Source organism: Rhinopithecus bieti, unplaced genomic scaffold (genome assembly GCF_001698545.2).
Source record: "Rhinopithecus bieti isolate Rb0 unplaced genomic scaffold, ASM169854v2 scaffold_13857, whole genome shotgun sequence".
In the NCBI taxonomy this organism is placed as follows: domain Eukaryota; kingdom Metazoa; phylum Chordata; class Mammalia; order Primates; family Cercopithecidae; genus Rhinopithecus; species Rhinopithecus bieti.
Genome location: NW_016807741.1, coordinates 1,349,361 through 1,376,089, shown reverse-complemented (window position 1 = coordinate 1,376,089; position 26,729 = coordinate 1,349,361). Strand labels below are relative to the sequence as shown.

General features: G+C 53.5%; 1 protein-coding gene across 1 annotated transcript; it reads left to right on the top strand.

Annotated features, from left to right (window-relative positions):
• The first annotated feature begins 523 nt into the window (after positions 1 to 523).
• CUNH8orf74 (chromosome unknown C8orf74 homolog) lies at positions 524 to 25,643 on the top strand. The gene is made up of 4 exons (XM_017883672.1): positions 524 to 609; positions 2,184 to 2,376; positions 22,341 to 22,747; positions 25,281 to 25,643. Exons 1-4 carry the CDS (start codon positions 562 to 564, stop codon positions 25,515 to 25,517), a joined length of 885 nt encoding a protein of 294 aa, XP_017739161.1. The 5' UTR covers positions 524 to 561; the 3' UTR covers positions 25,518 to 25,643.
• Positions 25,644 to 26,729: the final 1,086 nt, after the last annotated feature.

Genomic DNA, 26,729 nt, shown 5'->3' with positions numbered 1-26,729 from the left:
GTTATGACGCCAGAAACAGGGCCATGGATGCTACTGGCCAGTGGAGGAGGTCGGGGAGGCCAGACCCTAATAGGAGGAGTCAGGGAGGACATGGAGGCAGCAAGCAAGGGCAGTCTTTTCCGTGAAGACAAACATGGGCCTGTGGGCGGGCAGGAGGCATGAGGCTACAGTCAGAAGAACATGAGGATGATGGGCAGCACGTGTGCATGTGTGTATGTGTGTGTGCATTCATATGTGTGTGTGTGCGTGCGTGTACACATGTGTACCTGTGTGTGTACATGTGTCTATGTGTGTGCAAGTGTGTGTATGTGTGTGTATGTTTACAGGAAGCCTCAGGATGCTCACTTCCTGAAGGAGAACAGGTTATGAGGGAGAGGCAAGGGGTTCCAGTCCCTGAGCAGGTACAGGTGACGAGGCCCAGAGCATCGCAGGAGGGGCCGGGAGGAAAGAAGCCTGGGAGAAGCCATTCATGACTTAACAAAGCTGGCACTGGCCACCCCCAGGGTTCCGGAAACTCTGTGTCAGTCTGGCTCGGTCTCCTGGCAACTAGATGCAGGGGCCATGGCACTCTTAACACCCCAGGGATTGAAAGAAGTCTTCCAATTTCAGGTGAAGGAAGAGAAAATGTGGCTTTTAAATAGAAACTGGCTCACCCTGGGCACATAAGGAGGTGGGCACTCTTCAGGAGACCCTGGGGCAGCCACCCCGGCTGGGCACAGCACCTCTGAGGTGCTGTGACGAGATGTGCGGACCCAAACTCCAGGCCAGGGCTGACCAGCCCCTGGATCTTGTGGGCTGTTTTTCAAGCCCGCATGCAGGCCCAGAAGGGGCAGATCCTGCCTGAAGGGAAGTGAGGGACTGTGCCTGCCTCCCCTGGGACTCTCAGGGTCCTGTGAGCCCCTGTGTGCAGGGAGTGTGTTGGGGGAGGCTCTGTTGCTTTCTAGGGGGTGCTGTCTGGATTAGGCAGAAGAGTGGTGGCAGTGGAAGAGGAGTCTCTGCGGCCGAGGACATGACTCTGGGGCTCCCTCTGTCACTAAGGCCACCATGGGTCCTCCAGGTCCCTTGGGGCCCTCCCAGCCAGAGGACTCCTTTCCCCAGGAAAGCAACATGCTTGCGTGTGGTGGGTGGGTCTCTGCATCACCCCAAACATTTTTTTGCCACTTCCTTTAAGTGCCACTTGCTTCTCCTACATCTGCTGGTGGCCTATAAGAACTTTCTAGAAGGGCCAGATGAACTCTCAAGTAAAATAGGTTTTGACTTCTAGGCAGGGAAAAAAGTTTACCTTTTCCTCTTGGCCTGCCAGTGTATCTGAATTTTCACCAAGCAAGTCTCATTCCTTCTGCTCATTACATCACCAAAACCCCTCTAGGTCAGTCACTAACACTGTAGTACGAATTTCATTGTCAGATCAATGCCTCTAGTGCAGTTAGTTGAGAGTAGGCTGAGGAAAGTCAAATTTTATTTTAGGAAAGGGGGAAGGGATCATATTTCAGAACCTGAGGCCTGCTGGAGGTACACAAACCCTGGGCTACAGTGGCCAGCATGAGAACTCTTAGAGGAAGGGAAGTCTAGCAGAAGAGCAAGTCCCAGGAGGAAGAGGGAGTGCTGCCCAGAAACCAAAGCACAGCTCTTCCCGGGGTGCCCACTTATCTAGTTCCTCTTCAGGGCTCTGGAGCACCATTGTGGGGACCCCAATAGTGTCTTACCCAGTAGAAATGGCTTCTTGACTCCTCAACCCCGTATCATACCCTGCAACTCCCATATCATACCCTGAAACCCCATATCATACCCTGCAACCTCGATATCATACCCTAAAACCCCATATCATACCCCACAACCCCCATATCATACCCCACAATCCCCATATCATACCCCATAACCCCCATATCATACCCCGCAACGCCTATATCATATCCTCCAACCCCCCCACATCATACCCCACAACCCCCATATCATACCCCACAACCCCATATCATACCCCATAACCCCATATCATACCCCACAATCCCCATATCATACCCCATAACCCCCATATCATACCCCGCAACGCCTATATCATACCCTACAACCCCCTGTATCATATCCTCCAACCCCCCCACATCATACCCCACAATCCCCATATCATAACCTGCACCCCCCATATCATACCCTACAACCCCATATCATACCCTGCAACTCTGCAGAGACCACAAGGTCGGGAGCGCCTGCGGAGGCTTCTTAACTGGGAGGAGTTTGACGAACAGAGAGACTCCCGGAGGAGCATCCTGCTGGACACCCTCTATGACAGCATCATCTTTGCAGTGGGCAAAGGCTTCCCATGGGTGGAGGTGGCCCAGGTGGTCAAGTTCACAGAAGAGCTGCTTAGGGAAACCAAAGGTAAGGGGCGTCCAGGGCAGGAGTTGGCAGAGGCTGGTGGGATGGGGGGGTGCACGTAGGACTCCCCTGCCATTCACAGCCCCAGCAGCCTGGGAGGAGCCAGGGCCCCTTCCTGCCTTTCCCTGGCATTGGGCCTCCTCACACGCTTGAAAATTTGATCTCTACCCAGGCTTCCCAAACATCCCCTCTGAGTCTTCATTGGTCTGCCTGACTGTAAATCTGAACCACTCCAAGCTGTTGGCACAATAGCCAGGGTGTTCGCTTTTGTTTTGGTTTGGTTTGGTTTCGCTTAATGTAAATCAAATGTGTCACCTTCCCCGACTTAAAACCCTTCACGGACCCTGAAGGGCTGCATGTTGTTCCTGGTAGGAGATCTGGCTTTGCTGCAAGTCCCAGGGGAGTCCTGGAGCTTGCTCATGCAAAGATGGAGGATGCAGTCAGTCAGGTGCACGGAGGCAGCATGGCTCCCACCCTGGCCCTGTGCTGGGCTTGCATGAGAAAAGGACCTGGTGGCATAGGGAGCTGTGGTCACTCCACCCACCTCTTGGGCAATGAAGTGCAGATTCATTCATTAGGCAAATACATGAGGCAGGCTCTCTGTGGCTGCCCTCACAGTGGTGCTTCATTTCACTGAGAACCATCCATGGGTGCTGAAAGTAGTGGGCGGATGCTTGATGAGAAATGGGATACTTCCATGCTTTCTAAGAACCTCTCCCACAACATCCTTCCTAGTGACAAAGAGAAAGGAATACTCTTACAGGGAAGAAGCTGACAGCTGCCTCCTTAGTCAAGTGATCCAAGTGGACATTGTCAGTAAGAGGCCACACAGAGAATCCCATGTGCCTGGTCAGATGCAGCGAGAAACCAGCATCCTCCCATTATGGTTCCAACAAAGACTCACAGCCCAGATCTAATCAAGAGAAAACAGCAAATTAGGAGCATTGCTCAAAGTAGCTCTCCTGCCAGATCCAAACACTCAAAGGCCATAAGAGCCAAGGAAAGACTGATAAACCTTTCCAAACTGAAAGAGGCGAAGGGATGTGTTCAAACGTGACCTGTGGCCTGTCTGGCTCTTTTTGCTATGAATGAGGTTATTGGGAGAACTGTGGAAACCAGAGGTCGGCCTGGGGACCCAGCGGTAGTGACACATTCAGGGTAAGGGTCTGGATCGGATGGCCGTGCTGATGGGCGTTCTTGCTTTGGAAGACACACGTGAAAGGATGCTTCGGTGGGATGTGCTGGGTGGGGCACTTCTTTTAAGTGGACTGGGAAGAGTTTCTTTCTACTGTTGTTGCAACTTTTCTTGTAATTTATTTTGCTTTGAAATTATTTTCCAAAAAAGGTATAATAAGATTTCTTAAAAGTGAGGCACATTAGAGGTCTTCCCTGGCTTTCTGGTCACAATCTCAGTAGCTGCCAGTCACACAGGCTGCACGATGCTATGTCTCTCATGCACAAGACGCCATCCTCAAGGCACCCATAACTCATCACTCAGTACTGCTGGCAGCATGTCAATGTCCTTCTCTAATCTCACCACTTCTGACCATCCCCAGGACCAGTACCGTTTCCACCCCCCTCTCTTGATTGGTCCACTACTTTCAAATCTTGCATTCTGCAATCGATTTACCAAACTGCGAGTGCTTTTTCAGACACACAGAATGTCCCACGGCACGTCTGTTTGAAGGCATCCAGTGCTCCCAGCCTTAGGCACACCTGGGCCAGCCTTTCTTAAATTTCTTCGGCTGCCAGGTTCTCTTCCAATTCTCTCCTGCCAGCCTGCACTCCCACCCAGTGGTCCCAGCCTAAAGGCTAGAGCAAGACATGGCATCACTCACAGGCTGGACTCAGAGATCCTCAGGACATCTCATCTCCCTCCTGCCATCCCTAGCCCCACAGACAGGAGCCTTCAGGGTATCACTCAGGGTCCCGCCTCCCCACTGCTCACAGCCACATGTGGGTACCAGAGTGCAATCCTGGTGTCTGAGCTCTGGAGGGGTTCGTGGCCAGAACAGACACTGACAACCAGGAAGAGGGATGTCAGCCGCAAGCAAGCAGGTGGGAAGCAAACTCTTTCAAGTCCCCACCAGAGCCTTCACAGGCCAAGCCCTTGGAAAACAGTTGATGATGGTGCAAACCCAACTTCAACCCAAGATGAGGGCGCCTGGGAGCTTTTGGCACTTCCGGTTGGAGCATGCCTTACCAACACAGCACAGCTATGTCTCATGGACTCTCCAACTGAGTGCACAGAAAACTCCTCTCCCTGACTCCAGGGAGCCCCTGGATGCCAACTAAGCTCTTCCAGCTTCTGCTGGCACCCCCTAAGGGACAGGGAGCCCCTCCTCCTTCTGCACTTCATTCCTTACATGACCACACTCATCATTAGGAAGTTCTTCCTTGCATCTAGCCTACAGCTGCCTTCTGCCCCTCTCCACATCTGTCTTCCAGATTCTCAGCAGCCTGTGGGCCCTGAGCATATTTATTGGGCTTCATGTAATGCGACTAGTACATCTTTCCATTTGGACTAGACTTCCTAGTACCTTTTATTATTCTTTTAAAAAATTCAAATATCTACTGAATTGCTAGCTAAATTTCTGCTACATACATTTATTTAGAGCTTCCATAAATCATATATATGCCATTTTATTTATTTAACATATATTCATTATTTACCATAGTTTAGTCTTCAGATGCTGTATATAATGAGTCAAATATGCCTGTTTACTCCCACCCATACCACATCATCTCTTTTTCTATTTTAATGTGACATCCTTCCCATAGACCCTGCCCCCCACCACCTCCTAACTAACCTCTGCCCCCTCTCTCGCTGCCCTCATTCAGGTAGCCTTGTGTTTGTCAGTATTAGTCTTAACATATGGCATCTGGATTCAAACACAGCAATCAGATGGTCAGGGATGTGCCATCTCCCCTGTGCTGGTCATGATGCTCCTGTTTAAATAGCCGATGAGGGCATTGGCTTTATCAGCATCAGGTACACAGATTGGCACCAGGCTGGCAGTCCACTAAAGCCCCTAACCATTTCCCCATCCTGCCCTTGTGCAATGGCGATTTCGAATGCACTTGCAGACCCTCACAGTCACCCCCACGGATGCCACCTCGTTCAGATTGGTCTTCCTTTCCTTCCTCCTGAAATATTCTCAGCCTTAATCCTGGCCCATCCAGCTTACAAGTTTCTCCTCTCACCTTCGTATCATCTGAAGAAGTGTGAGGCATGGTTGATATAAACATGGACTCGAAACAAGCTCTTAGGTGGGCTTCCCATGCCTGAAGTTAAACTGGCTGAAAATAGACATCAGGAGGCTGGCGGTTCAGAGGGAAAATTCAGATCCTTACTGGGTGCATGATCCAGGGCAAGTCTCATCCCTCTGAGCCTCTGTGAACACATCTAGAAAAACGGGGACGCAGGATCACTCTCCTCCTGGGATTATTAGAAGGATCAAATGAGACTGTGCCTTAAAGCCCACAACATGGTGCTCGGTGCCTGGGAAGTGCCCAGTGAGTGGCACCTCTATTTTTAGGAGACACAGGGACCTGGGAACTCGAGGGAGCAGGATGTGATCCAGAAACCTGGCATAGCCAGGGGTCACCTGCTTCAGATCAGCCCTAGCAAGAACGAGGCCCAGTAGACACGTGCCAGGGCCCCTTCTCCTCAGCCCCTGCACTGCCCAGTGACCCTGCACTGCAGGAGATGGGGCAGGGTCAGAGGCAGGACCAGGAAGTAATTTTTTAAAAAAAAGCAAACTGCATATTTGTTTCAGAAGTCAGGAGTGAGCTAGGAGGCAAATGAGACTGTCCCAGTTCCGCCCAGGGGGTGACTGACCCACCAGGAGAGCTGGCTCCTGAGAGCCGTGCCAGGCTGGCTGCAGTGCGGAGAGAGTAGGCAGCGGAGCGCAGCTGGAGCACCCCAGGGTGCAGAGCCCCACGAGAGCCAGGCCTCCTGCACCTCGGCTCACCACGGTGCTGGTCAGGATGGTGCCTGCTGTCCCTGAGCCAGGAGGCTGGCCCAGGTGGTGTCCTTGTCAGCACTTGTGTTCTTACTGCCTTGCACAGGGACACTCATGAGAACGTGAACAACCCCACAGTCCCCCAGATGCAGAGGGTAGAATTCCAGCAGCACTTCCTTCCCCGGGTCCTCCTCATTGACAAACGCTGCCGTCACCTCCAGGCCCAGGCTGAGCCCTACATGTTTCTGGGGCCCCAGTTTTGCCATTTCCTAGCTGTGGGACCTTGGCCACTCCCTCTGTGCTTCAGGTCACTCATCTGTAAATCTGGGACAAGAACAGCATCCGCTTCACAGGCTTGTTGAGTTCATTTATGGCCCTGGAAAGGTAGTCAGCATAGAGGAAGCCCTGAAAGTGTGCACTGGAGTCCGCCTTTATGTTACACCCACTTGCAAGGGTCTCAGGCACCCTCCTGGGCTCCACTGTCCACCTGGAACTTTAGGTCCTCTGCCTGCCCCACCCGGACGGCAGTGGCCTAGGCAGTCCTGCGGCACCGCTCGTGGAAACCGCAGCCTTTCCTCCCCCAGCTTTGCTCAGTTGTTTCTGCTCCAGTTCTGCCCAACCCCAGCCCTAACCTTGATCTTCTCTGGTGACATCCAAGTGGCACTGCGCAGGTTTGGACCATAGGCTCTAAGTCACCAGCACTTATCTATCCTCCATTCCCTCCTGTGCCCTCCAGCCCTGGGTAAACTCCCCTCCTGGCTAAGCCTCTCCCCATCCTTGGATTGCACCACCCAGAGCTGATCTTGGCCCCTCCAGCGTTGGACCTCATGGGCTAAGCTTCTCTCTCCAGGCCATGGCCATGGCCTGGACGCCTCACACTTGCATTTCTGCAGCTGCGTTCCCTCTGGGCCCTGCAGGCGTGCCCAGTCCGGCTCCTTTCCTGTGATGACTGTCTCGTCTGTCCTTCTCACGCCCTGCTTCACCAAGCCATCCCCCTTCCCTCTCCACTCAGACCACGGGCCTCCCTGGAGTCCTCAGCTGGAGAGTGAGAAAGGCCTGGCCTGGAGAAGCTGGAGCTGTGGGAGAGGGGTCTGCACCCTGTACATCTTTGTCCCCTCTGACCCCCGAGTGCTGAGCGACGCATATGGCACAGAATAAGAGTTGAAGGAAGAAACGAATGAACAAACCAATACATGAGTCGATTCCCGATGCCCTTGGAGACAGAGTTCACGATGCGCAGAGGAGGCGAGGGCTGGCCTCCAGTGATGCTCCTTGCACCAGTGACTTGCTCCAATGCCTTTTCCCAGTGATGCCCCTTCCACACTGCACACACCACTGATGTGAGAGGCAGCAGAGCAAACTCTGCCGTCAAGAGGTCTCAGTTGAAATCCCACCGCTGTCACTTCATTGCACGGCCTTGAGAACATTATTTCCCTCTCTGTGCCTCTGTTTCCTCCTCTGTAAAATGGGGGCAGTAACAGTTCCTACTTACGGGAAGGAGCAAATGAATCGGACATGCGGCACTCGCAGCAGGGTGAGCAGCACATAGTAAGTGCTTAATCAATGTTCACTACCATATGCCTGGAGGCGACATGGGATGGTCCCATGTCCATGTCCACCCATGTCCAAGACTCGCCAAGCAGAGAGAAGGTGCCACTCTCTGCAGCCATGGTTCAGGGCAAGAAGGAGCTGCATGCCGGCCATCGGGGCGCTCACTGTCTATGCCCTTTCTTGCCTTCCCTTCATCCTGCAGATGGGTTCAAGGCATGGGCCAGCAGAAGGGAGGGCCAGACCACCTCTGGCCTGGACTCTAATCAGCTGCCCACACTCATGCTTGGCCCTGGGCACACGAGGGAGCCATCCTTGCTGCCTACCAGACCGAGAGAGCAGGAAACTGCTGTCCTCAGGAGGGGGCTTAGGTGGCCAGGGGCAGAAAGAGCTGGCGTACGTGGCAGGTCAGGTCCCTGGCACATTCCAGCTCTTTCGCACCTTGCATCCCACCCTGTCCTCCTCTTGGCATTATCCCCATCTCAGAATGTGGGTGCAGGCAGCCAGGGCAGGGGCGGGGGTTCTGTATCTGTTTTGGCTAAAATCCACACTGGGCTTTCAGTCGTCTTGGAAGGTGGCTTCTCCAGGGACGTTTTCGTTGTTAGTCTGGAGCTAAGGATGGTTGCATTGTGTTTGCATTCTAGATAAGAAAGTTGGCAGTCCCCGTGAAGGAGGGTCATGTTTGCACAGCACTGATTCAGAGCTCTGCCAGGACAGCTACCAGTGCAGCATATCTCCCGGCCCAATCAGGCCTTGGCACAGGGAGGGAAGGGGCCCTTTTTTCAAAAGCTTTGGCTTGCCCTGGCCTGGCAAACGTCTCTCCAGGACGTTCTGCTCCTCACACCAGGCCAGAAGAAGGAGTCCTTTCCTTGTGCCTTCTTGGCCAGCCTCCAGGAATCTCTGGGCAGACCATATCCAGCCATCTCCCCCGGGCCAAGGGTGAAACCACCAGCTGTGACACAGAGCGGGAGTCTTCCAGCTTGGGACGTCCTGGTGGGAGAAAACCACAGGACGGGGGCACAGTTTGCCCGCCTTGTCTACCCTGGGGAGGCTCAGGAGAGGCGAGGGATGTGGGGGCCTTGAGGAGCCACAGAGATTTAGGGTACCCAGGAGGCCTGCACAGGAGGCAGGGAAGGTGGGGACAGCCTCCCCTGCTTCAGGCTTTCCTTGACAGAAAGCTGAGCCTGGAGGTGTCCCACCTGTGGCCACCTGGCACCTGCAGGACCTCCCCAGCCCACCACCGCTCTGACCTCTGTGCCACTCCGCCCTTCATCATCATCACGCGTGGCAGGCACGGCCTCTCTCAGACGCTCCATCAAGACAGCTGAAGCAGGAAGAACCTTTGCATATGGCCAGGCCCCCAAATCCCAGGCCTGGCAGGAGGTGGGCCTTGAGACCGGTCAGTGGAGGCACAGGGCATCCGGGTGAGTGCCTGGTGAAAGGCGTCATGGTCCTGGCATCTGCAGTTCCACCCATGGTCACTCCTGATTCTAAAGGAATTGCTGCCCAGGTAGCCTAGGATGGGAAAACAGCCACCTGCCCACAGCAGACTGGGCTGGCAGGAGGCAGTGACTCTTCCAAGCTCCTGGCACAACAGTTCTTGCTGGGACAACCATGGCCATGCCTAGGTCTGCCCAGCAGCCCTGAAGTACTCCGCCCTCAAGTGGGGAGCCTCCAGCCTCTCAAGACCCGCGAAGCGGAGAGAAGGTGCCACCCCCGCGAAGCGGAGAGAAGGTGCCACCCCCGTGAAGCAGAGAGAAGGTGCCACACTCTGCAGCCTGGGAAAGGCCTCCAGGGACCCTCCTTCCCAACCAGAACCTGACACCCCTCAGGCGAGACCTGGAGGAGGGTCTTTAAATGAGACTTCATGATTGACGGATGGTGGAAGTCTCCACAGCAGCTCTAGATTGAGATCTTAGAAGGTCATTTCTTAGGACAAACGGGCAACCCTCCTTGTGTAGATGCCTCCCTGCGGTATTAGTTCACCAGGGCTGCCGCACAGAACCACGTACTGTGTGGGTTCAACAACAAACATTCATTTCCTCATAGTTCTGGAGGCTGGAAGTCCAAGGTCAAGGTCCTGGCAGGGCTGGTTTCTCTTGAAGCCTCTCTCCTTGGCTTGCAGACGGCCGCCTTCTCCTCCCATCCTCTCGTGGTCTCTCTCTGTGCACCTGTGCCCTGGCGTCTCTGTGTATGTCCATGTTTTCTCTACTTATGATGACAGCAGTCCTGTTGGCTGAAGGCCGGCCCTAATGATCTCATTTGACCCTAATCAACTCTATAAAGACCCTCTTTCCAAGTACGTCCTGACATACTGGAGGTTAGGACCTCACCACGTAAACTAGGGTATGAGCAGTCCATCTTGTGACACTGAGCGAGGTCACCACTCCTTGAGCGAGCCAGTGTCAGTAAGTAGGGCCAGAAACCAAGACGGGGCTATAGACACCTTCCCCTGCCTTCCGCAAGAGACCACCCATCCCACAGAGGGAGGCCTTGGGTGTCGTGTGCCCGGCCTTTTACACAGCTTCTGTAACTGTCACTGCAGTCTGGCATCACAGGTGCCATTTGGAAGATGAAGACACTGAGGTCTGGAGAGATTAGGCAACTTGCCCAAGGCCACACCTCGAGTGAGCGGTGTCGGGATTTGAACCAGGTCAGCGCCCACCCAGCCGCGCAACTTTTCATTTTGACCACAGGGACCTGTCCACCCGTCCAGGGGTGCAGGAAGGCCTGAGAAGCAGGCAGCCCAGGAGAGCCCCACAGCAAGTGGGCTGGGGCTGCGGAGTGCAGACGGANAAACCAAGACGGGGCTATAGACACCTTCCCCTGCCTTCCGCAAGAGACCACCCATCCCACAGAGGGAGGCCTTGGGTGTCGTGTGCCCGGCCTTTTACACAGCTTCTGTAACTGTCACTGCAGTCTGGCATCACAGGTGCCATTTGGAAGATGAAGACACTGAGGTCTGGAGAGATTAGGCAACTTGCCCAAGGCCACACCTCGAGTGAGCGGTGTCGGGATTTGAACCAGGTCAGCGCCCACCCAGCCGCGCAACTTTTCATTTTGACCACAGGGACCTGTCCACCCGTCCAGGGGTGCAGGAAGGCCTGAGAAGCAGGCAGCCCAGGAGAGCCCCCACAGCAAGTGGGCTGGGGCTGCGGAGTGCAGACGGAGCAACACCTGGATGAGCCAGGTCTGACACCTACTGACTTCCTAACTGGGTCACCCAGAGCTGTTCACAGGAGAGGCTGGGATCCTGGCCCCAGCAGGAAGTCTCCAGGATGGTGAGTGGCCCAGGCCTAGCTGGCAGGGTGAGTTGTACCCTTTGGCTAAGGTGTCCTGGCCTGGATGTGCCACCTGTGTGTGGGCAGATGGTAAACGTTCTCTCAGGACCCCTTCCCACGTCTGAATTCCCAGGTTCTTCCCCCATCAGCTGGACATACTGGTCAGCCTTGGAGTCCCCAGCATTAGAGGGGACAAGGTATGAGAATGGAGTAGCCGCATCTCGGGCTGGGAATGGCACTGTGTCCCTGAGATGGTGGGACTGCCCAGTTGCTTTCATCTCCGGGGGACGATGACCATGAGGACGACGAGGACCCCAAGTCAGGGCTTCCCTCACCAAGCTCGAGTCAGCTGAAGAGCTTGGCCAAGATGCACTGGCAGTGCCCCAGTTGTGGCTACAGGGACTGTCAGCTCCATGGAAATCCCCACAGCATCTGAGAGTTGAGAGGGGCCCCAGAAGTCTCTGGATCCAACCCCCACCTGACACACATCCAGGAATCCCGTCTCTCTGGTGTCTGACCATCTGAGGCCCCCAGCTGTCAGACTGATGTGGAACACCTCCTCACTTCTGGAGAGGAGAACTACTCTGCCAGTGAGCAGCCTGTGCTTCTGGAAAGTTCTTCCTGCTGTTGCACTGAAAGCTGCCTCTTTGAGCCTTCCGCTGGCTGGCCCCTGTTCTGCCCCATTCTCCAGCAAGCCCAGAGTGAACCCAAATCCCTGCGCGCTAAGGAGCCGGCCTTCCTGTGAGGCTAGGCGGGAGGTGACCGCAGCAGGACAGGAGCCCCATGCTTCCAGGAGGACCAGGGAAGGGATTGATGATCATAATCTCAGCCATAGACATGGCACACTGAGCTCTCTGCCCATATCATCTCATTTGATCCCCATTGCAGTCTTGGGTGCATGGGTACTGTTGTCCCCATTTCACTAACACAACTGAAGTTCAGAGAGGTTAGGTAACTTGTCAATCATCACACAGTAAAGCGCAGAACCAATAATAACCTTGGGTCTTCCTGGCCGCAGAGCCTGTCCCTTCTGCCAAAGCTCTTTCACATGAATCATTCTAGCTTCCTGATTCTTGAGAAATGGGGGCAAGGATTGATGAGGTGCCGAGTCTGCTAAGCGGACCAGGTAGGGGGACCATTGTGGACAAACAGAAGGGCATGGACAAGAGCCCATGACAGTCTTTAAAGCATGTGGTCCTGGCCGGGCGCTGTGGCTCACGCCTGTAATCCCAGCACTTTGGGAGGCTGAGGCGGGTGGATCACAAGGTCAGGAGATCAAGTCCATCCTGGCTAACATGGTGAAATCCCATCTCTACTAAAAATACAAAAAAAAAAAATTAGCTGGGCATGGTGGCGGGCGCCTATAGTCCCTGCTGCTCTGGAGGCTGAGGCAAGAGAGTGGTGTGAACCCAGGAGGCGGAGCCGAGATGTCACCATTGCACTCCAGCCTGGGCAACAGAGCAAGACTCCGTCTCAAAAACAAAACAAAACAAAACGAAACATGTCCTGTGCTTGCCCTCTGAACCCTAGGCAAGTGACCAAAAAGAATGTCTTTAAAAGGACAGCAAAATATTTCTAATCCTAGTGTTCGAGTGGATTTTTCCTTAACATGGCTATCGGCTCATAGTAGTCCACTCTAATCCACCATCAGGAATATATTTCAACACCCCCCAGGTGGCGCCTGAAAAATAAATTTGTGAGTAGTGGATATATAGGGTGTGGTATATAGGGTGGTACCACACCCTATATCCACTACTCACAAATTTATTTTTCTCCCTTCACAGTTTCACAGATAGAAGATTTGTTCTTACGTAGTTCTTAGAAACCTCAGCATACGATTTTCTTTCTTTCCTTACGAAATCAAGAACTTTCACCTTTTCACTGAAAGGAAGCACTTGGTAGCTTATGTTTGGCATATCCAAATTGCCAGCATCACTACTGGTGCGCTTCGGGGCCGTTATTAAGTCAAATAAGGGTGACTTGAGCATGAGCGCTATAATAACTTGACGGTCCTTCTGATAACGGAGATGGCTCCTAAGTGACCAACGAGAGGGTGGCGTTGAGAGCAGGGGTCCCCTGAAGGAAGGAGTGATCCACGCTCCATGTGGGATGGAGCAGGATGATGCAGATTCCATCATGCCACTCAAAACGGTGCAACATCTAAAACTTATGAACTATTTATTTCCGGAAATTTCTACTTGGTGCCAAAGTCACGGGGCAGGAGGACGATGCATCTCCAGCCAGCGTGGTCCTCCTCGGGCCAGTCCAGGCCCATCCTGATGAGGTCACGAGGGATGCGGCGGCTCCTCCTCCCCACAGGAGTGTCAGGCCCAACCAGCCTGCCCTCTCTCCTCTCCCTGCAGTTTACCAGGTGGCTTTGGAAAGGGGTCATCCTGAAGGGACCACTTGTGCTGCAGTAGGAGGTGGGGAGGCCAGCAGTCCAGGGACCCCGGGACAGGCAGGAGCCACAGAAGAGGTCTCAAGCAAAGGTGGCAAGCTCTCAGGGCTGTTCCTGACAATCCTGTCTGTCCCCAGGCCGTGGTCAGCAGGGCAGCCACAAAGCTCACTCCAGGGAACAGCGCCTGGCCCAGTCTCCTGCCCTGGCTCCTCCATTCCCTTCCCTGGGCAGACAGTGCCCCAGCCCACATTTCACAGACACTTCTGACCTACTAAAAAGCACCAGGGCTAGGGTAATGAAAGGAAGCAGACACCAACCCCTTCCCTACACAGGGAGTGGTGACGGGGAGGGCAGCTCTACCACCAGGTTCCTGACCCCTCCCCCCTGGGCAGAGCTCAGGTCCTGACTTTGCCACAGGTTAGCTTTAGGCATGTCTCATCCTTTTTCTGGGCCTCGGTTTCCCCATTTGTAGAGAAAAATGATTGGACAAGCTCAACATTTCTCCTTGGTCCAGAGACATGTGCTCCTTGGTCCAAAAAGACTATTTGCCCTGAATAGATTTGAGAAACATTGCAAACGCTCCATGCCTTTTGGTGATCTGCTAAGCTCATTTGCATATTTTGTTGAGTTCATTAGCATATTAAGACTATTTAATCTCCTTGGATCCAACATATTTTAAAGGTCTCTCTGGCGCGAAACATTCATTTTGATATACAGGTGACTCTTGAACAACACAAGATTTAGGGCCACCAACCTCCTGTGCATTTGAAAACCCATATGTAACTTTGGACTCTTCCAGAATTTACTTACTAATAGCCTACCGTTGACCAGAAGCCTTACTGATAACATAAACAGTTGATTCACATTTTTTTATGTAATATGTATTATGTACTGTGTTCTTACAATAAAGTAGGTTGAAGAAAATATTAAGAAAATCATAAGGAAGAGGAAATACATTTACCCTTCATTAAGCAGAAGTGGATTATCATCAAGGCCACTATTCTCATCATCTTCATGTTGAACAGGCGGAGGGGGAGGAAGAGCAGGGGTTGGTCTTACCATTTTGGGGGTGGCACAGGAAGAAAATCTATGTGTAAGTGGACCCGCCGGAGCATCTGGAGGCCGAAAGTTAGAAGTCATCCCAGGGACTCCTTCCTCTTGCAGTTCCAACCCTTGTTGTCCCAGGGTCAACTGTAACAGCTCTTGCAAAACATTCTTTGGAAAATGTGACCAATGGGGTTGGAGGTCCCTTGCAGTGTCCACCTCCAAGAATCTACAAAAAGACCCCAAAGCTGCTTGGAGCTGGATGGCCTGGAGTTTGAATTCCAGCTGAGGCACTTACCACCTGAGTGGCCCTATGCAAACCCCTCAGCCTCTTTGAGCCTCAGTTTCTCTCCTGGATGAAGAGGGGTTGGTACCTGTGCCAGCCTCACTCTGCTGGGAGCTGGGAGAACGAGTGACCTAGAGCATGCATGGCACAAGGCAGTGGGCGCTCCCTAACTGAGGGGAGCTCACCCGGGCAGTACAGTCCCTGGCACCCAGGGGTGAAGGAGTTTAGTAGAGTCTCCCCAGGAGCACAAAGGGGACAGAGGGCGATGTGGGGGGATGAAGGATGCGGTGGGGTGGAGATGATGGGCCCTTGCCTTCGTCTACTTCTCACCATACCACCGGGTCAGCCCTGGTAGGCACTCAGGTGTTGGGAAAGGTGAGCAGTGCCAGGCTTGTAGCCTGACTTGGTTCCTGCCCCTGGGAGGCAAGAGGGGGGGACCAAACTGGTTTATCGGGGTACCTGGGTCCTCCCGCTCAGGCACACCCAGAAGAAGCAGCCTTCCCCATTTCCAGCCCCGCAGGGATATGGCGCATCTCCCCTTGCTCCCCCAGCCCAGACTCCAGGTTTGAGGGGCCAAGGAAGCCACCGGAGCCTCCTGGTCCGAGCCGTTTCTGCCCTGACCATGGAGCTTCTGCTGACATCTGCCCAGCAAGCCTCCCCCGCCCTTCCCCTCCTCATTCCTCTCCTCCCCCACTCCCGCTGCATCTCCTCACAGGTGCTGGCCTCCAGGGGCTTGGGGACCATCTTCAGGAAGTTCCCAGCAGCCAATGCAAATGAAGGCCACTCCCTGTTATTGAAGAGCAACTTGCAGGCACAGATCTGTCCGCCCTGCAGCCAGTGGCTTCTCCCTGAGACTTAATCCCTCTGCTTTCTGAGTCACCAGGAACTTCTCAACCCGAGGCCCAGGGAGTGTGGTCCAAGGCCAAGAAAGTATGTCTCATGAGCCGGCTTCCCACAAGCTTTGCTGAAACCCAGAATCAGCCAAGAGTGTCTGGGGGCCGAAAGTTAGAATTCAACCCAGGGCCTCCTTCCCTGTTGACCCAGGACAAGGTCTGCACTTGGTTTGTATGACCTCTTAGGTGCAGGCCACAGCCTGTGGTCATAGTAGGGCATCGGCCAGGATGACAAGCCAGCAGGAAACCCTGGCTCAGCACAGCGGCTGAGCGCATTCGCACTACTGAGCCTCGTGGACTTCTCCTTTCAGATCTGGGCTGTGTGTACGGCTGCTGGGGCTGAACAGAGGGGCTCAGGGGCTGGCCTTCGCCAAGGAGGCAGACACAGCCACCCACAGCTGCAGGATGCAGGTGACCCCACCCCATGCTCCATCAGGCCAGGCCAGGCTGGAGGAGGAGGGCACCTTCTGGCCAGTTCAGAGGTGTGATGAGTCATCTGGTGAAGCTCACACACCGTCGCCCCCACACAGTCCCCGAGTCCAGCTTGCTGATCAAAAATGATGGCCTCATGTCTGCTCACCCTCTGGGATCCCTTGATGGGCAGTTTCTGCTGTCCTCCACGCGGTCACCATCTTCCCTCTGGGATGGCCCCAGCCTCTCAAGTCTGGCCTCAGTACCTCTCCACCAGGTTCTTAACCCTGAGGAATTTGATAATTCTATGTACGCTATCCTCGGAGGTCCTCGTGTTCCATAATGAAGTCAACTCTTTCACATGGCACACAGGGCTGTCATGAATGACCCTGTCCAAACTGACCACAAGCCCTGGGCCCCCCAGCTCCGTCCCCAGAATCCTGCTTTGCCTCCTGGACAGCTGGGTGTGGCCCTGTGCACACAGCCACGCTGTGCCCCACTCGCCCCAGGCCTTCACCGCTGCTGGCCCCTCTGCTTGGGGTGGCCTTTCCCATCGGCCTCTGGACCCCAGCCTGGTGCCTCCGACATGGGGCATGTGCAGATCCCCTGGCCTCTCAGAGCTCCTTCTTCTCTCACTGTGTCCCTGCGGGGAAGCTCCTGCCGGCTGGTGGCAGGCCTGCACGCTCTGATGCCCAGCTCTGCGTGAAAGGACGGGAAGGGACACAGGACATGTGGGGCCAGGGGGGTCTTTGGTGTCCGGAGGGCAGCAGCAGCAGCAGCCCAGAGCTCCTGGTCAGTGAAGCTGGACCTGGACCCTGCCCTAGGCTGATCCCCGCCGAGGCCTTGGCCCTTCCTTCCCACACAGCTTGCTCCTCCTGCTGTCAGAATTGGCTCCTGGAACCTGGCTCCGCTCACCCCCTACCGGCTGGAAACCCTTCTGCCATGTCTGGGTGGGCCTGGCCTTTGGCGCCTGTTCTGCCAGCCCAGCAGCCTCCATGGTGAAAGCCTTGGCCACAGGCAACATCCCCCAATGCCTGGCACATGGGAATGTTCCCTAAATAAATTCTTTTGTGTGTGTGAGAGACAAGATCTCACGCTGTCGTCCAGACTGGAGGGCAGTGGCATGATCTGCAGCCTTGACCTCCTGGGCTCGAGTGATCCTCCTATCTCAGCCTCCTGAGTAACTGGGACTAAAGGCATGCACCACCATGCTGGCTATTTTTTTTTATAGTGTTGGGGTCTTTCTGTGTTGCCCAGGCTGGTCTTGAACTCCCAAGCTCAAGTGATCCCCCTGCCTTGGCCTCTGAAAGTGCTGTGCCCATTCCCGTGTGTCCATTCAACAAGGCTCTCCTTCTCTGCAGAGCACCTCCTAGGAGCTGGGCACTGCTCTGGCACGTGGTACCCAGCAGTGAACAGAAAAGACGGCCTCTCGCTCTCTCACAGCTTGAGTGCTAGTAGCGGGAAAATGACCAAGAACAAATCACATCAGTAAAATGCGCAAGATCAAAGACCTTGACGAGTACTCTGGAGAAAGACTCTGTCGGGGGTACTGCGAGACGGTGACCCTGGGGGTGGGACCCCTGCAGGGCAGGGCATGCTAGGGGCTTTCGGGGCCTGGCCTACCCAACCTCATCTCCAGCCAGGCAGCTCCTCACCTGCAGATCTCTAGCCTGCTGACTGCCTTCCTCCCCCACCTTTCAGTGCCTCAGAGGGCCATGCCTGCTTCAACCACAGGGCCTTTGCACAAGCTGCTGTCCCTCCTGCCTCGCTCTTCACCACCTCTTTGCCCAGCAAACCCCTTTGACCCAGTCCATCCCAGCCCCTTTACTGCCTCCTCAGGGAATCCCTTCCTGACCTTCTTCCTGTCATGTGTGCTGTCAATCCCACAGAGCCCTGTGCAGAGCTAGATATCTGTGCATTTCCTCCCCAGCCCTCCACTATCTCCCTGGAACCTGAAAGAGTTCTTGGCACAGGGAAACCCCGAATAAGTATTTGTTGACAGAATGAATGAACACCTCCACCTTGACATATTAGAGCTGGTTCATTTACTCTGTAGACTTTGACTGGGCCCCTCCTGTGCACAAATCCCAGTGCTGGGAGCCGAGAATACAAAGGTGGCCATCATTTATTCAACTGTCTCCTCTTCAAGACTGGAAGCTCTCTGAGGGCAGGGGTCATGTCAGAGGTCAGTATCTTACCATATGGTATTCTCTCTGTTGGTAGGCCCACTGACCTTCAAACATCCCCTGTAAGAACCTGGGAGTTGTGCCGGTTTCTGTCTTGCACACCCTACCTCTGAGGATGGCCAGGTCCTGCCACTCAGATCTGCTCCTTCTGTGCACTGCCCAGAAGACAGAGCCCTGGTTCTCAGTATGGCGTCCATCCAAGGCCCTTGTGTCTGTCTTCCACCCACCTCTGCATACAGCTCTTGCCATCATCTGCCTCCACCTTTAGGTGCCAACAACAACAAACCTCACCTTGCTCCCACCCAGCCCAGGCTGCTTCCTGCTCCTCTGCTGTCACTCAGCTGGGCTGTGAAGTGGCCCCACTTCTGGGCCTGGCTCAGCCTCACTCTGGGATGCAGCTCACACATCGCCTTCTCTAGAAGGACCCGGTCCTGAAGTCCGTGCTCTTCTTCACCCAACTCTGTTCCTCTTTACTATGCACTGCCATTATCTGCTTGTGTCTCTCCTGCAAGCATCTGAGAACAGGGGATATGACTTATTTGTTGTCATAGTATTGCCAAAATCTTGCATAGTGCCAAGTAATTAATAGGCAGTAACAATTTATAGGTTCAGTCACCATTTGACAAACTAATCTTCGGTGAATGGAAGGATAAATTGTAAACCGAAAAGTATCTGAGACAGGTCTCAATCCATTTAGAAGGTTATTTTGGCAAGGCTAATGACATACCTGGAAGAAAGATCTGTTCCTTTCTCCAAGGATAATTTTGAGGGCTTCAATATTTAAAGGGGAAAGTGGGCTGGAGGGGTAAGAAGGAGGGTATGGTGATCCACATGTTGCAAGAGAAAAGGAGCAGGTGGGGAATAATCAATTATGTGTTCCTCCCTTGCTCAGTAAATTGGCACCTTATCTAAGATAAGGTGAACATAGAGTAGCTACCTGTGGAGATATTTAACCTTTTATTTGTAGCTACCTGCTTAGGAATCAAAGGAAAGGCAGTTTCTTGTGTTACTCAACTTTCAGGTTAATTTTTTTCTTTTGGCATAGTGAATTGGGTTCCCAAGTTTTTATTTTCCTTTCACAAATGGATAGAAGGGTGGGTGAATGGATGGGTGGATAGATTGAAGAATTAATGGATGGATGAATAGGTGAATGGATAAACAAATGGGTGGAAAAATAGATGGGTGGTTGGAAGAATGGATGAATGAATGGATGGATGAATGGATGGATGGATGGATGGATGGATGGATGGATGGATGGGTGGATGGGTGGATGGATGGGTGGATGGGTGGATGGGTGGGTGGAAGAATGGATGGATGGACGGATGGATGGATGAATGGATGGATGGATGGATGGATGGATGGATGGATGGATGGATGGAAGGATGGATAAGTGGAAGGATGATGGATGAATGGATGGATGGGTGGGTGAAAGAATGGATGAATGGAAAGATGGACAGAGATGAATGAAGGAAGGAATAGAGGGAAGGCTCGATGGGGGAGGGGAAAGTGGAAGGGAGAAACATTTTTTTGCAAAGGTAGAAATAAATTCTACAGCATTTATTGATTGCTGGCTTGCATTAGGCTCTGTATGAAACTGGACATCTTACTCCATTTGACCCTTCCAACAAGCCTGTGAAGTCAGTATCACTCTTCTGAATTTTACATTTGAGGGAAAAAGGCCCAGTCTCATATCTAAGAGGGATAGAGTATCTCAGACCTCCAAACCTGGTACCCTCACAAGAGGAGTGTAACCCTTGGGCTCCAAGCCTGCTGGTTTGCCATCACAGAAAGGAGAAGTACAGCCTCCAGTCTGTAATTCTGCGTGGTGGAGCAGTCCCTCCTTCGCTCCCCCAGGAGGCTGAGATTTCCAGAATCCAGGCGTCACTCCCAGCACATCCTAACATGGCTCCAAGTGGAGTGGTGCCCCTTTTGCTAATATTTTCCCAAGACCATGATATCTCCACCCTCTGGGTACTTTGGGGAGATTCAAGGTGAATATTTCCATACAGAGCAAGACAGCCTCCGGGACCAGCCAAGAGGGAGCATGAAGGGACTGGGGGTGGGGGGACTTCAGAACAAACTTGTGAGCAAGGCTGAGACAGTCCCTGCTGAAGGGGCATGGAGCACTCTAGCAGGGGGTGAGGAAACCGCCTAGGGCCCCACGGAGGGCTCACACAAAGGAAGAGCAAAGGAAGGGGTCTGTGGACAAGCCAGGTCACCTACTTCAGGGAAAAGCCTGGCTCCTTGCCTACAACATGCTACTTTCATTGTCAGCAGAGGGAACTGCGGAATTCTCCAAAGTGCATGATCTGGTGGGCGCCTGGCCCAAGCCCTCATTCTTCAGAGGGGGACACTGAGTCAGAGAGCAGGAGAGGCTTGGCCAAGTCCACAGTGCACTTCCAGGACAGTGTCTATGAGAACCCAGGTCTCCAAGCCAGGGCCGTGCTCTCCTGCTGCCCTTGACTTGCCTGTCTATCTGCCTGCTGTCTGCTCATCTACTCACCAGGGTAGGCATGTAATTCAGCCACGACCCTTCATGAGCCACCTCCTCTGTTGAGAACCAAGCAGATGATGGGAGAGCCCTGCCTCCAACCACTGTGCTGAGCACCTGAAAGAGTTGTGAGCAGGAGGAGCGAATGGGAGAGGAGGAAAGAAGAGGTAGGGAGATGGGTCACCCCCTGAGGAGCACTGCCCACGGCGCTACCCTCAGAGCCAATCCTTTGCATGGGGTAAATAATATTTTCCCAACTCTGCAACATAAGCCACCAGCACAGCAGTTGCCTGGGCATCAATCACCTGCTTCCACTTTTTTTTTTTTTTTTTTTTTTTTGGCGGGGGGATGGAGTCTTGCTCTGTTTCCCAGGCTGAAGTGCAGTGGCATGATCTCGGCTCACTGCAACCTCCACCTCCTGGGTTCAAGCAATTCTCCTGTCTCAGCCTCCTGAGTAGCTGGGATTACAGGCACCTGCCACCACACCCAGCTAATATTTGTATTTCTAGTAGAGATGGGGTTTTGCCATGTTGGCCAAGCTGGTCTCGAACTCCTGACCTCAAGTGATCCACCCGCTTCAGCCTCCCAAAGTGGTGGGATTACAGGTGTGAGTCACCACGCCCCACCACCTCCTACTCTACTCTTATGGGAATTCCTTTTCTACATTCTCATCTTCTTCCTGAAGAGAAGTAGAAACAAGATACAGCACAACTAAAGCAAGTCTTTAAAACAGGCATCAAAAGACAAAATACTGGCCAGGTGTGGTGGTTCACTCCTGGAATCCCAACACATTGGGAGGCCACAGTAGGAAGATCGCTTGAGCCCAGGAGTTCGGAAAAACAAAGAAACAAAAAAAGACAAAATACTGGTAATGATAATGTGATTATACTGAGATCATATAATCATATTTATGTAATTATACTGGGGTAATTATGTAAGAAAAAATGGGATAAGTTTAAGTTACTGCAAGTAAAAAAAGAAACGTGGTACACTCCATACCTTTCAAGAGCTAATGCATGGTAATAAGAATTGCAGTTAGAGCAGCCACAGTGGCTCACGCCTATAATTCCAGCACTTTAGGAGGCCAAGGCAGGAGGATCGATTGAGTTCAGGAGTTCAGCCTGGGCAAAATAGTGATAACCTCATCTCTACAAAAAATAAACAAAATTAGTCAGGTATGGTAGCATGTACCTGTAATCCCAGCTACTCAGGAGGCTGAGGCAGGGGGATTTCTCGAGCCTGGAAGTTGGCGGCTACAGCGAGCTATGATCACACCACTGCACTCCAGCCTGGGTGACAGGGTTAGACCCCATCTCAAAAAAATAAATAGAAATAAATATTTTTTAAAATGCGGTGGGGACATGGGCTCTGTGACCAGGCTGTCTAGGTGCAGAACCCACATCCACTGCCTGGCAGGGCAGCTCTGTCCCACTCCCACTCTGTACCTGGCCCCTGTGCCCACAGGCTGCTCCATTACTGAGGCTGTGACGATCCTGGGGAACAAGCTCAGAGATTACCAGGACCATTTCAACACCACCCACCTGCTGGCCCTCTGTGACTACTTCCACCATACCTTCATCCGCCACTACAAACTCTACCAGTATGTCCTGGGCCAGGACCAGCAGGTCGACCTGACCGTTGCCCACCTGGAGGTGTGCATGCCACCTCAGCCCCTCCCGCTGGCCGAGGGCATGGACAGGGACTTGTGGACCCACCAGCAGCAGGTGGCTGCGCTAACGGAGGCCGAGGCACAGAAGCGTGCCGATGTGCTGCTCCTGAAAGAGGCGCTGCTCCTGGAGCTGGATAGCTCACTGCAGAAGGTGTTCACTGCTGCTGCGCCTGCGCAGCCTGGCCGGGTCCTGGAGAGACAGGTAAGGCTCTGACCACCTGCCATGGGTGGGCACCTGGGCCAGCAGAGACATTAGCCAGATCTGGCGTCACTGCAGATGGGAGCTCCTCGTTGGCACCCATGGGAGGGGGAGAGATGCAGGGAGAAATCAAGAGTCTACCACGGGTTTCTCGGTAGACTAAAGGTAGAAATTCATGTCCCTGTTTTAGTGATGAGACGACTGAGGCTCAGAGAACTTTTCAACTTGCCAAGGTCACCAAGCTAGCATGGGGTAGAGTTCACATTTGGACTGAGCCTAACTGACCGTGAAGTCTAAGTTCCTTCCTCTGTGTCATTGATCAGTGACAGATTCCACCAAGAGAGGCAGGAAAAAGACTCCAGCTTTGGAACTCCTGCAGGTCCTCCAGAGCCGGCACGCCCCCAGGCTAGGGGAGAAGATGGAAGAGGCAGGGACATGGGGATAGCTCGGGGAGGGTCATGTGACCAGGGAGACAAAGGGCAGAGCTGGAACCGGGGAAGGACTGGGAGGATCTGGTGCCTGGATCTCAGACTTTGGGCTGCCCTCTTGGAGGGTCTGCCAGACCACTGGGGCTCTAGCTGCCAGCATTTCCCATGACCAGCTCTTCAATGACCGTGATGACCCCAGCCCCAGGGTAGCTGACTTCTTGAGGGCCTAGCCAAGCCTACATTGGTTTCTTAGCTATACATAAGCACTGAAGTCATCATGGTTGCATCATCTTTGAACATACTTTGAGAGACAAGTATGTGCACGTGTGTGTGCACGTATGTGCGTGTGTTTCAGGCATTGGGGTCGGGGAGTTGCAGGGCCTGTGAGTTCCAAGGGATTTTGGTTTCTGAATCATCAGCTGAAGAGCAAATGGCCCTGGGAAGTATTCCTTTAGGGTTACACACACACACACACACACACACACACACACAGGAAAATCTCTACAGAGCAATGAGCACAGCAGCCTGGATGGTGCTCATCTAAGGTTAAGTCTGCAGACAAATAGCACATTGGGGGCCATGAAATCTTAGCTCATGAAGACATTCAATAAAGACCCAACAAAACCCCTGCAACAGTCTACGTCTCTGGCCCCTGCAGGGGACCTTGCTCTAGCACAGGGGGTGGGGCGGGTCATGGCCACAGTGGCCCAAATGGCCCCGTACTTCCCACAGCTGTTCCTGCCTGCTCCTCCCAGCTCCCTGCCCAGCCTCCAGCATGGCACTGCTGGCCCCATCCTGGCGGAGCTGGTGAGCCAGAGCCCCCTACACCCTGTGCCCCAGCTATTCACCTGAGATGGGGCACTCAAGGGCATAGAACAAACACTGCGCATTCTCCTATAGCACAACAACCTTCCCCAATAATTTTTTCTACAAAAGCAACCAAGAGGATATGCTGGGGCAAATGTACAATTTTGCATACCTTTTTTTTTTTTTTTTTTTTTTTTTTTTTTTTTTTTGAGACGGAGTCTCGCTCTGTCGCTTGGCTGGACTGCAGTGGCCGGATCTCAGCTCACTGCAAGCTCTGCCTCCCGGGTTTACGCCATTCTCCTGCCTCAGCCTCCCGAGTAGCTGGGACTACAGGCGCCCACCACCTCGCCCGGCTAGTTTTTTGTATTTTTTAGTAGAGATGGGGTTTCACCGTGTTAGCCAGGATGGTCTCGAACTCCTGACCTCGTGATCCGCCCGTCTCGGCCTCCCAAAGTGCTGGGATTACAGGCTTGAGCCACCGCGCCCGGCCCAATTTTGCATACCTTTTAAGTGAATACAAGATCTCAAAGAAATGCACTACGGACAACCAGTTGCTTCCAGTGTGTCCCCTGATAATAGCTCCTCTGCTGTGTGGTTGCTCAGGCAGGGAACCTGGAGAAACACACTTACATCATCCATGTCTCCAGGCTCTGTTGGCCATGACTCTGATGGAGCTGACCAATGGGGCTTCCTGTTTAACTCAGTGGATGGACGGTGGCTGCGTTTTCATTCTTCCTATGGCTGGCTGGGTGGATGACACGTCCAATCTCTGAAGCAATTTCCCCTGTCCCCTCCCATGAAGCTGCCACTAGAACTTTGAGAGGTGAGAATGAGGATGGTTGGGGGTGGGGTATCCAGATGGAGCCTGCATTGACCGGGAAGTAGGGTCTACAGGAAATACGGCACTGGCCAATGAGCCCAGAACAAATGACACACTCAAACAGCCTGGCCATCACTCTAGGCCAAAAGAGAAAAAGGAGGGAGTGACTATTGGAATCCAAAAAGAGAGCTTTAGTTACAGCCAAGGGTTGAGGGACAGGAAGTGTGACTACCCAGGGTCCGTGGCCATGGCCAGCCCACAGCCAGTCAGGAGAAGATGAGGACCTCCCCACCCTTAGACCTCCCACCCCTAGTTGACTGAAGTCAACCAGAAGCCAGAGGTCAAGGCAGCCATGGCCCATGGGCAGGGTGAGATGGCTGGACAGTGGACACATCCTCATACCCGCAGTAGGGGCTGAGTTGAGAACCAGATCTGGTGAGACCTCCCAACCCCGCTCACCGGCCCTCCCCATTCCTTTCAGGAGTTGGAGAGCCTTGTCTGCCAGGTCATCCACATCCAGATGGAGCTCCTGCAGAAGCTGCTGCAGTGCAGGATCCAGAACACGTTCGCCATCTTGGACCTGAAGCTCCAGAAGAAAACTCTGAACCTCAACGCCCCCACCCCCATCCCGCCCCCCATCACCAGTCACGCAGGCCAGGAGGAAGCCATGAAGCCCCACAGAGCGAACAAAGAAAAGAAAGTGAAGGCAAGGAAGTAGAAGGCCCCAACTGCCACACGAGACTGACTGGGGACCAGTCACCCACAGCCATGAGCCGTGCAGCGTGGTGAGTTCAGCACCAACCCACAGAGAGACTTCTCACGATTAAAAGAAACAAACCCATGCCATCAACTGGTCTCTGTCTTGGAAACCACCTGCTACCACCTAAAATCCAATCCAAATGATTTCCCCTGATGGCTGTGCACCTCTGCTAAGCATGGAGCTTTGCTCTGGGGGTACTTGTCACATGCTGACAAGTCTGAGCTCTGCTGAAGATGGAGCCACCCATGGGTGCAAGCTGGTAAGAATGAGGGTGCTCCACACACCAGCAAAGCCCTCCAGGGAATCCCATGCCGTGTAACAAGAATCTATCCTAGGATTCTTCCTCCTGATATTTAAACCACAGGCTTCATTGCACGCAGGCCAGCCCATAGGTCTCCCGCAAGAGGACCCAGAGCCATGTGCCCACTAGAAAACTCTTCCTCCCAGGAACATCTGCACTGTCTGGACTCAGGCTGGGGGCAGGTGCTGTCCCAGAGGTCGGAGACCTGGCCTGGAGCCCGCTTTACTGTGGATCTGCTGTGTGATGCTGCCTGTGTCCCTTTCATCCCTGGGCCCCAACTCTCTCTCCTGTCGAGTAGAGGTGCTGTGGGATGGTGTTTCAGGTCCCTCTCTCACTAAGATGTCCTAGGAGAAAGACAAGGTGAGGTTTGCTATTCCCATGTGTCAAGGGTTTCAAGGTTCATGGAGGAAAAGGACCTACTCGAAGTCACACAGCAGAGAGCAGAAGCCCTCCTGCTTCCGTGCTGTTTCCTAGGGGCATCGTTCCTCTTACGCAAACAGTGGCACATGTCCTGGAGCTGTTGGTTTGACAGGTGACCGTGGCCCTCGAAATCAGAACGGTGAGGGGGTCACCACATACTGCCTCTTCCCAAGCCCGAGACTGCCTCTGCCCTGCTCTGCCATTTGCCTGCTGCACCCCTTGTGCCCAATAAGGCAGGCCAGTGTCATTAGCTCATCCTGCCCATCTCTCCTTTGCCACCTACTTTCTAGCTTGTGCCACCTGAGGTACGCCTGGTGTCTGTGTTTCTAGGCAGAGTCAGCTGCCTTAGGGGGTTGGGGGGACTTAGCAAGGGGTGCCCTGCTGAAGGAGAAGAGCAGCCCTCTGCAGCCCCAGGAGAGAAGTCCAGGACACAGGAGCCCCCAGCAGGG